The sequence below is a fragment of the Simochromis diagramma genome, unplaced genomic scaffold (genome assembly GCF_900408965.1).
Source record: "Simochromis diagramma unplaced genomic scaffold, fSimDia1.1 OVJJ01000320.1, whole genome shotgun sequence".
Lineage (NCBI taxonomy): Eukaryota > Metazoa > Chordata > Actinopteri > Cichliformes > Cichlidae > Simochromis > Simochromis diagramma.
In genome coordinates, this window is record NW_024386773.1 from 6,092,382 (window position 1) to 6,102,097 (window position 9,716).

Genomic DNA, 9,716 nt, shown 5'->3' on the forward strand with positions numbered 1-9,716 from the left:
TTTTACATTTTCCACCCACTAAAAATATTAAATAGTCAGTATTATTTTATATTATTAAATATCAACAACACATCATCTGATTATTTACAAGGATCGTATGTTTAACAGAAAACACATTCTGACATAAAATCTTCTAAAATATGATTTTATTCTGCAGCATTAGGCGTCCCAATCCAGAAAAAATCCCAACAGTCCAAATGTCTAAATATAAAATGTTGATAGATATATAACAGAGAAAGCACGTGTGTGTGCCCATGTGTGTGTGTTTAATAAAATGTTCTTCTTTGCACAGAGGGAGTAAATCTAACCATGGCGAACATTGAAGAGGAAGAGGAGGAAGCCGTGCTTGTGGAGGCTGAGCCTCCCAAACGCAAAAAGATTGCAACACTAAAGGTGTGACTTCACAATGAATCGATCCCCGGCCTGAAGCAGCTGATCCATAATCATAATCTTATGGCCACATTACTAAAAGGAGTCTTTAGGATTCTGTCAGAAAAACAATTACAAACTGTTTTGGTCCCACACTGATATGTTAACTGTGAAGTTGTGAACTTGGAGACCCCTGTTCACTTGGATTGATCCATCCATCCATCCATCCATCCATCCATTCATTCTCTTCCACTTATCCAGTTCAGGGTTGCAGCGGGCTGGAGCCTATCCGAGCTGTCTTAGGGCAGGGCAACCTGTCCAGGATGTCGCCAGTCTGTCGCAGGGCTAACACATATTCAGGCAATTTCATAAAATCAAAAACTCGTCATAAACATCTTTTTTGCTTTAACTGTTAATAAGGTGTCTAAACTCAAGGCCACATATTATATTTTGGCTATATTGGCTTTTAGAAAAACACATCTGTGCATTTAAACGCTCACAACAAATACAAAATCCAGAGAACTCACTGTAAGCTTCTAGAAAAATAAAAACACAGGAACATTTGCAAAGCTTTTAGGGTTCCCCAGTTCCCAACCTTTTCAATCAATCAATCAATCAATCAATCAATCCTTTATTTGTCACATGCAAAGTTTGCACCTGAAGTGAAATTTGGGTAGAAATGTTAAATCAGTTGAAAGTACTAGAAGTTGTGAGTCAATCCACATAGACGTCATTGTTAAAATACTGTTAGCATAAAAAATTACATGTTTACAGGCAGTTTAAAAGGATTAGGATTCAACTTTATTGTCATTACACAAGTATAAATAGAGGGTAACAAAATACAGTCAAACAAAAAAACAAAAAAGTATAATAATCTGGCCCTTTAAAATAACTGCAAATACAACAAAAGGATTGCATTATATTAATGCATTATTACAGAAAAGGCCCCTTTGAGTGATTCATGCGCAGCTGTAGCTGGCATCATTCTGCAAGGCTTCACCTCTTCTTCACTGACCACTAAACTCTGGTCTGGATCAAGTTTGTGGTGGTGGCGATTGCCTTACAGAGAATTTTTAATGAATTTACCTCACAAGTGATGTGACTTGTTGTGTGATTCAGTCCATCCAAGCAGACTGACCTCAAGTTTTGGTGAGATAAATTTTGCTTTTCTTAGTCTAGCACTAGTTGGAAGATACCCGTCTGTTGTACCTGCAGATTTTATGGGTGCAGCTTACCACAATCATCTGATAACTTGGTACTCCAGCTTTTTAAATTTGGCCACTTCTGCCGTCCCTACCAAAACAGGATGTGGATGGCTATTTTTCTCAGGTGCACTGTAGCTTCAGTTGTTTTGGGTGCGACTATTTTCTGAGTCGAGTTTTTTCCGCAGCCTTGATGCCGATGAGTAACAACAGAGCAGGTTTGGAGCTGGGGTAGACTTTCAGACATTTTTCTCTCTGTGTTGTGTGTTTGTGTGTGTTCAGCTGTATGGAGGCGATCTGGAGTCAGAATTCAGTCACTTTCAGGACTGGCTGCGGGTTTTCCCTGTGTATAAAGGTCGAGCAAGCGGTGAGGATGATGAGGAGGATGAAGAGGCAAGGCTGATGGGAAAATACAAGGTAATGTATACAGAGCTGTCTGTGTATTATTCTGGTAAATAGTGTTTATTATGTACTTCTCTCTCTCCCTAGGGTTCCTTCTTGGTTTATCCGATTGAACCAGAAGACACTGAAGACACCAGCTGTCAGATCATCAAAGGAATCCCCAGAAACTCACCAGTTAAAGTCTTAGTTCGAGTCTACATAGTCAAGGTCCTTCTTGCTTACACAAACAGCTTTGTGCATTCGATAACCAAATTCACATTCTTGCCTGCAGCTGCATTGCACTGGGTTGATATCTGTTTGGACCCAATTGATGTTTATTTCCTGCTGTGTGTTTGGTGCCTGCAGGCCACCAGCCTGGCTCCCACAGACCCAAATGGTAAAGCAGACCCTTACCTCGTGATCCAAGTTGTAGAGCAGAATATGGACACCAAAGATCGATACATCCCCAAACAGCTCAATCCAATATTTGGAGAGTCAGTACCACAGTTATTATGGTTTTATTTTTTATTTTTTGCTTTTTTGTGGAACTGCTTGTTTTATTACTGTTAGTGTTGGTATTGGTTATTCTTTTTACGATAATATGTAACATTGTCTAATTGAACTTGTCTGAAGTTCTTGAATCTTAAAAAGGCCTGAAACTGACATCCCATAATCATTTGCACCAAAGCCTCCTCAGACCAGTTGTGTTGGAAATTTTAAGTTAACAAAGAATAAAATTGCACAACTTCGAGTTGTTTTTATTCAACTCTAGTTGTTTGATGCGTGTCAGTCTAGCTGTATTTGATTCTTTGTTTACCTATTTACCTATCTATATGTCTCACTGTCTGTCTGCCTGTCTGACTGACTCTGTATCTCAGGGTATTTGAACTCACAGTGTCTTTCCCGCTGGAGACGGAGCTGGTTATCACAGTCATGGACCACGATCTTGTGGGGGCCGATGACCGTATCGGAGAGACACGGATTGACTTGGAGAACCGGTTCTACAGCAGCCACAGAGCCTCCTGCGGTCTGGCTCTTTACTACGACACGTTAGTACCGCAAGTCATTCAAGGCTCTGGACAATGACACTTTAAATTTAATTCTACAACTTGGACACGTAAAAAATTATTTTGCTTCTTACTGTGTATAAACTATATCTTATTGTATCTTACTCATTGTCATTTAAACATAACAATAACTTCAGTACTCAAATGGCCTCCACAGTCCAAATGAGCACCTTTGGCATAAGATGGAACAGACGATTCACATCATGGATGAGCAGCTGACAAATCTGCAGTAACTGAGTGACACTGTCATATCAATATGGGCCAAAATCCCTTAGGAACAATTCCAGTACCTTGTTGAATCTTTGCTATAAAGTATTCACCCTGGAACGCATGTGATTGGTGCTTTGCAACAATCTCACTAATTATCATTTTTTTCAAATGGTTTAATGAATCAAAAAATATATCTTTTTATTGCAATGTTTTATTTGCTCAGGGTTTAAAGTGTTAATATAATTCTGACAGTAGGGTCAAAACTGGTACAAGCAATGTCTACTTGAAGTGGCTGGTGAGTATATATGCTTTGTCTCTCTGCTGTTTCTCACTCCAGTGATGGTTACAATATGTGGCGGGATGCAAAGAAGCCGTCAACTATCTTAAATGAGCACTGCAGGAAGTACGGCATCCCGTCTCCTGAGTACAGGCCATCTGAAGTCAAAGTCCTCAACAAGATCTTCAAAGTACCACCAGATGCGATACCTGAAGGTAAGACAGAAAGAAAAGGAGAGACAGGTAGGCTGTGATTCAGCTAGATCTAAATAGACTTTAGTACTAAGTGAAGCAGTGCTTACTCTGAAGCCAAAGTAAACAGTGCATAATTGTACATCTGTAAATGAATCATAATATACAGTACAACATCATATTGTTCCATCTAGCAGCTCTGAAACTGCACCATAATCATTTTTCATACTTTATTTCTGCTGCTCGTCTCATACAGCAGCCTCCAGCTCTCATAATACTAATAACAGTAATGGTAATAACAGCTCTAACAACACTGCTGCTGCCACTGTTATTGTTATTAGACCTGCTGAAGAAGAACCAGCGGTCTCCAGAGGAGGAGGCAGAGATACAGGAGCATGCAGCCCTGAGTGTGCTGCACCGCTGGGGTGAAATGAACGAATTCATTGCTGGAGTTGTTCCTCTGGTACCTGAGCACGTGGAAATCCGGTCTCTGATGAACCAGGACAATCTTGGACTGCCACAGGTAACTATACCACAGCAGTAAGGACAACACACTGCTATAGGTGTAAATAAGTATATTCAGCTGTGTGTGTGTGTGTGTTGCAGGGCTATCTTCATATGTGGGTGGACATGTTTCCCACTGACATCCCAGCTCCGCCCCCCATTGACATAAAGCCCCGCCTACCTGAACAATACGAGCTGCGTGTGATCATCTGGAACACTGATGATGTGTTTCTGGATGACGTGAACCCGTTCACAGGCGACCCGTCCTCTGACATCTATGTGAAAGGGTTAGACACGCACACACACACACTCTCTAACTTGGTCTGCACAGTCATCATGCCTACATCTTGATGGGCTTACCTCTGTGTTCCTGCTTAGCCTTTAGGGATCATTGTTGTGTTGTATTCCCTGTGCAGCTGGATAAAAGGACTGGAAGGAGACAAGCAGGAAACCGATGTTCACTTCAACTCTCTGACTGGAGAAGGAAACTTTAACTGGAGATTTGTTTTCCGCTTTGACTACCTTCCTACTGAGGTACACACATATTTTGGTGAAGTCTGGACCTTTTAATGTCAATTAGCCTTTGCTCTTATGTCTCCAGGGCTACAACCAGATAACTAATAAGTCTATAAAATGTTAAAAATATCATCCTTGAATCTTTACATAAAGTAGAAAAGCAGAAAACTCCTTTTTCAGAATCAGTAAACATAAGTAAATGCGCTCTTTCTCTGGAGATGAATCATCTTGACTCTTATGTTCTTTCCTTTGGTGCTGCCCAGAAAAGGCATTTTAGTTTAAAACAATTATTAAAGTACAACTTCAGTTATTTATAAAGCATGAAATTACAAAAATAGCCAGGATATTTGTTTTGTACGGTAAAGATCCATTAAGATGACATAACCAAAGTCACCAAGTATCCAAAATGTATGAGGAAGGACCTGGCAAGAGTGGGGAGGAAAAGCTCCCTTCTAACAAGAAGAAATCCCAGGGGAAGGCTGTCATCTGCTACGATGAGTTGGAGTGAGGGTAAAAAAAGAGATCAAAGAAGAGAAAAAACTACTAGACGGAGATGCTGATCTTCTTGTGGCTCTAGTGGATGCTAGCATGTCTCACAGTGAGCCTCAGTACTTAGTAGTATACTCTGCACCTTATGTACTTAGCTGTCTACCATGTAAATTTCAGGGGGTAGTGCCTCTGTGATCGCTTTTGTAAACTTCTGACCAGAAATATTACTGAGTTTCTCTATAGTTAAGACAGCAATTAAACAAACAAACAACCAACAGTGTCACAATACATGAAATATGTGTTTCTGTTAGTTATTTCACATAGTTATGTAGAGGTACTAGAAAATAACTGGAGACGTATCGTGTTTGTTAAAAATGCATCTTCTCCTTCTGTAGAAAGAGGTGGTGTACAAGAAGAAGGAGTCCATCTTCTCTCTGGAGGAGTCAGAGTTTCGTCAGCCGGCTGTTCTGGCTCTGCAGGTCTGGGACTACGATCGCATCGCTGCCAATGACTTCCTGGGTGAGGCACACAGGCTTATCAACACTGTCAATTAGGAAATGCTTAATAGCCCTTAAAATAATTATTAGACCACCACCCAGTGTATGGTTTATACCACAGCTGCCCTAAAGTAACAATCTTGGCAATTAACAAATGAATGTTTTTATGTTTCTGTAATAGTTATTTCAGCTTTATTCAACTCAGGGCTGAGCTGTTATTTTTCCATCCACTGTTTAAAATGTGTCACAAGATTACCTCGACTCTTCCACCCAGTCATTCCTCTTTTATGCTTCATCTGCTAGGTGCAATAGAGTTGCGCCTCAGCGACATGGTGCGACCGGCAAAGTCATCCGGTAAGTGTACGATTTCGATGGCGAAGGATCGGGCCAGCCCTCGATTCTCGATCTTTCGTGCCAAGAAAATGAAGGGCTGGTGGCCCCTGACTCGTCCAAAGACCGCCGAGGACTTCGAGAGGGAGGAGAAGGAGAAGGAGGAAGCCAAAAAGAAGGGACGCAAAAAGGAAAAGAAGAACAAAGACAAGAGGAGCCAGTTGAGAGAGGAGGACATCCAGTACACTGACAGCATGGGCAACACTTTCCTGTTAATGGTACAAAAATCCATCTGAATCACTTCAGTTCAAGAAGCAGTAAAATATTTATTCAATTAAATTATAGAACATCTGTGTCTGTTGGCACAAGAAGAGAAATTTAAACAGAGTTTTGCAGCAGCAAAAGCTTTTTTCCACTTTTGGCCTTCTGGTCTTTGAGTTTATAACGGCAAATGAAGAAAATGAATTTTATTTAACACAAACTTGTCTCTATGAAGGGAAAAGTGGAGGCGGAGCTTCAGCTGGTGACATTGGAGCAGGCGGAGGCCAACCCTGTGGGTCGGGCACGCAAGGAGCCAGAGCCTCTGGACAAACCAAAGTACTGCGTGCACTACCACATGCACACTACAACTCTTTTCTTTTTTTTTCAAGTTAATATATTTATACACTTGAATACTCTCTTATAACCGTCTTTAACTTCCTTTTCTTTCATCTCTAAATTTCCCTGATTAATGTAACTAAAACCATTTTCTTTTTTTTTGATTGATCTCTCTAGTGGTTGCTACAGCAGCTCATTTGCCTCCATCCCCGCTATCTCCAGCATCTTCCTCTTTCCAGCTAATCCTCTGCATGTCCTCTTTTACTACTCCAAGAACCTTCTCTATAGTCTTCTTCTTTTCCTCCTGCTTGGCAGCTCCATATCGAGCATGCTTTATCAAGTATATCCACTCTCCCTCCTTTGCACATGTCCAAACCATCTCAGTCTTGTCTCTCTACCTTTGTCTCCAAACCGCTCAGCCTGATCTGTTTCTTTGATGTACTAATTTTGTAATCCTGTCGTTTCTGGTCACCAGCAGGGAAAGTTTATTTTGTGGTAAAACACTGATGTTTTGAATTTGGTGTGACCCAGCCTGTAGGCTTCCACAGCCCAGGTGTGAACACATATAAACTGTCTTCTGTTGTCTCTCCAGTCGTCCCACCACCAGCTTCGCCTGGTTCGTCAACCCGATGAAGACCTTCGTCTTCCTCATCTGGAAGAAATACAAGAAGTATATCATTGCTCTGGTTATCATCACCATCCTCACGCTTTTCATCGTCCTCATTGTCTACACAATGCCACAGCAAATCAGCTCTCTCATCATCAAGGGGTAAAGAAATGGATGGCTGGTTGTTGACCTGACCTGGCCCAGCGTCCTTTTTATTCCTCACTTCTATGTACCTAATCTGTATAACAGGTGATTTAATGTATTTATCCTGACTGCACTACATAATCAAAGAGATGTTTTACGTTTGGATGAATCCATCCTCAGAGGAAATTAAATCTCTTTCCTCAGTTTGAAACCACACTGATCTTATTTACATGTATTTTATGAACTGTAAAACTTGCAGCAACCCGATGTAACAAATAAGTATGTATGTTAAAATAAAACACTTTTCTATTCATTGTAATATGTCTAATATTGTGTATTATGCATAGTTAGGTTTATATTGGTGTTATAATTTGAAGGTAAGTCAAATAAGTACATAACCTTCTGGCATTTAGCAGTGAAGTCACAGACTGCAGACAGATGCAATGATCATACTCCATGAAATAGTTCCCATTCTTGCTGTGGGGCATATTTGAAGCCAATAAAGCTGCAAAAGTTCGTATTTTCCAGGGATTATATACCAATTAAAATAAATTATGAATACTATAAGTTATTTTTGCAAATAGATCCACCTGGACACTGGGTTCTTAAATCTAAATATAGTGAAAGTTACTCCTATTTTCAAAGTTCTCGATCAGAGTATTTTCTCCATTGTCATTTTAGCTTTGATCATGAATGCAGATGGACCTGACTAAGAAACCGATAGAAGCCGCATGTAGCAACCTGTCATTCATATGATGATACCGCCCTTAAAGATACCCTGCATTACTGTCATGCTGGACACTGATAGGAACCCTCTTTTACAAAATGAACATGCATTCAGTGAGACAACAAACTGATCAGGAAAGGATTTAATAACAGCACGCATTCATGACACCAAGGATCTTTTACTTTTACATTTACTTCTATGCAACTCCTGCTTGCTGTCAGAATTAACAGGTTTAAGGTCAGACCTGAAAGTTCTACCAAATGATCAAACGAAACCTGCAGAGTCCCAGTGAAGGAGATTAACTTTAATTTGCTTTTAATTCTATTCAATTTGGCAGTTTTTCTGGCTTCTTTTATGCACATATTTGGTGTGCTAATTGTAGTGGGATCATCGTCACAGCAGCACTGAGAGCTATACGATTTCTCAGTAACTGAAAGACAAAGCAATTTGCACCAAAACAATCTGAATTGAATGTCAGCTACAACAGATTCCTTACATAACGGATGGTTCTATTTCTGTGCTGCATTAAGCAATCTGTTTATGTCAAAGACAATGGCACAGAGTATAATTGCTGCTACATCGGCATCCAGCATCTACTATACAAGTAATACATGCAATGTAGTCCTATATACACAGAACATACAGCATGCTATGTAATAGTGGTCTCATACATTAGGCCTTCTACATAACGTAATAGAAGAAAGAGATTTAAAGCTGCAATAATGCTGAAAGAAATCACCAACAGGAAAGTTAATTTCGTGAATGTTAGTGTATTTGGGTTGCGCTGTAAACTTTTGACTTTGATAAATTTTTAAGTGTATCTGCCACTTCCTGTTTTTGCTCCTGGCAGATCACCCAAATAAGGTAAAAAAAAACAAAACAAACAAACATAAAAGCTGAATCTGCAGTTCAGGAATTTAATACTTGGTTCTCCAGATATTTTTCCAAAATATTTGACTCCATAGACAGCTAAGACAACGTGGTAAGGATTTGTCAGTGCTGATTTCAGATCTCTGCTTAAGTAATTTCTCTATGTTCTGTCATTGTGCCTGTTACCAGCTATCACAGCAGAAAATTCAAGTTTTTTAATTCTGTAGAAAGGTGAGAAACAACATAATTATGAAGTGAGATGCCACATCTCTACTCACTGTGGTTATGCAGAATTAAAACCACAGTTTCTTCCCTTCGCAAATAGGTTGTGAAATTAGATTAACTCATTCAAAATTAATTGGCTGGGATTTGAACTGCAGGGACAGAAATAAGGCTGCCTCTGTGTAGAAGTTCTTGCACTGAAGTTATAGAGCACACATTATTTCTGTCATAATGACGGATTTAGTCTGGTGTAGGAGAACTTTGCTACATCTTCATTTAAAAAGATGTACTGTTTTCTAGCTTGACTATCATATTTTCTTGGAAAAAGGCTCAATATCACACCTAACTTTAACAGTGGGACATTTTATTATCCCATATCTAAAACAGGCATCAAAGAACTTTGGATGTTTCCTCTTTGTTAGGGGTATTTAAGTAATACGCTGCAGTCAGCTGTCAGACTTCATTCTTATCTTCTGTCAGAACAACAGGAAGTTGGAAGTAGCTTGTTTATAGCGG

The 9,716-nt window shown here is 39.8% G+C and overlaps 1 protein-coding gene across 2 annotated transcripts in view; it reads left to right on the forward strand.

Moving 5' to 3' along the window:
- The window catches only part of fer1l4 (fer-1 like family member 4), a 29,795-nt gene extending 22,095 nt beyond the window's left edge, over positions 1 to 7,700 (forward strand). For both annotated transcript variants that reach the window (XM_040004948.1, XM_040004956.1), the window contains exons 36-48: positions 293 to 393; positions 1,854 to 1,988; positions 2,061 to 2,180; positions 2,319 to 2,446; positions 2,831 to 3,001; positions 3,567 to 3,721; positions 4,039 to 4,220; positions 4,304 to 4,488; positions 4,618 to 4,735; positions 5,602 to 5,725; positions 6,007 to 6,311; positions 6,530 to 6,630; positions 7,223 to 7,700. In XM_040004948.1, the coding sequence (XP_039860882.1) occupies positions 293 to 393; positions 1,854 to 1,988; positions 2,061 to 2,180; positions 2,319 to 2,446; positions 2,831 to 3,001; positions 3,567 to 3,721; positions 4,039 to 4,220; positions 4,304 to 4,488; positions 4,618 to 4,735; positions 5,602 to 5,725; positions 6,007 to 6,311; positions 6,530 to 6,630; positions 7,223 to 7,403 (2,006 nt within the window). In that variant the 3' untranslated portion in view covers positions 7,404 to 7,700. The remainder of the gene's footprint in view (positions 1 to 292; positions 394 to 1,853; positions 1,989 to 2,060; positions 2,181 to 2,318; positions 2,447 to 2,830; positions 3,002 to 3,566; positions 3,722 to 4,038; positions 4,221 to 4,303; positions 4,489 to 4,617; positions 4,736 to 5,601; positions 5,726 to 6,006; positions 6,312 to 6,529; positions 6,631 to 7,222) is intronic.
- Positions 7,701 to 9,716: the final 2,016 nt, after the last annotated feature.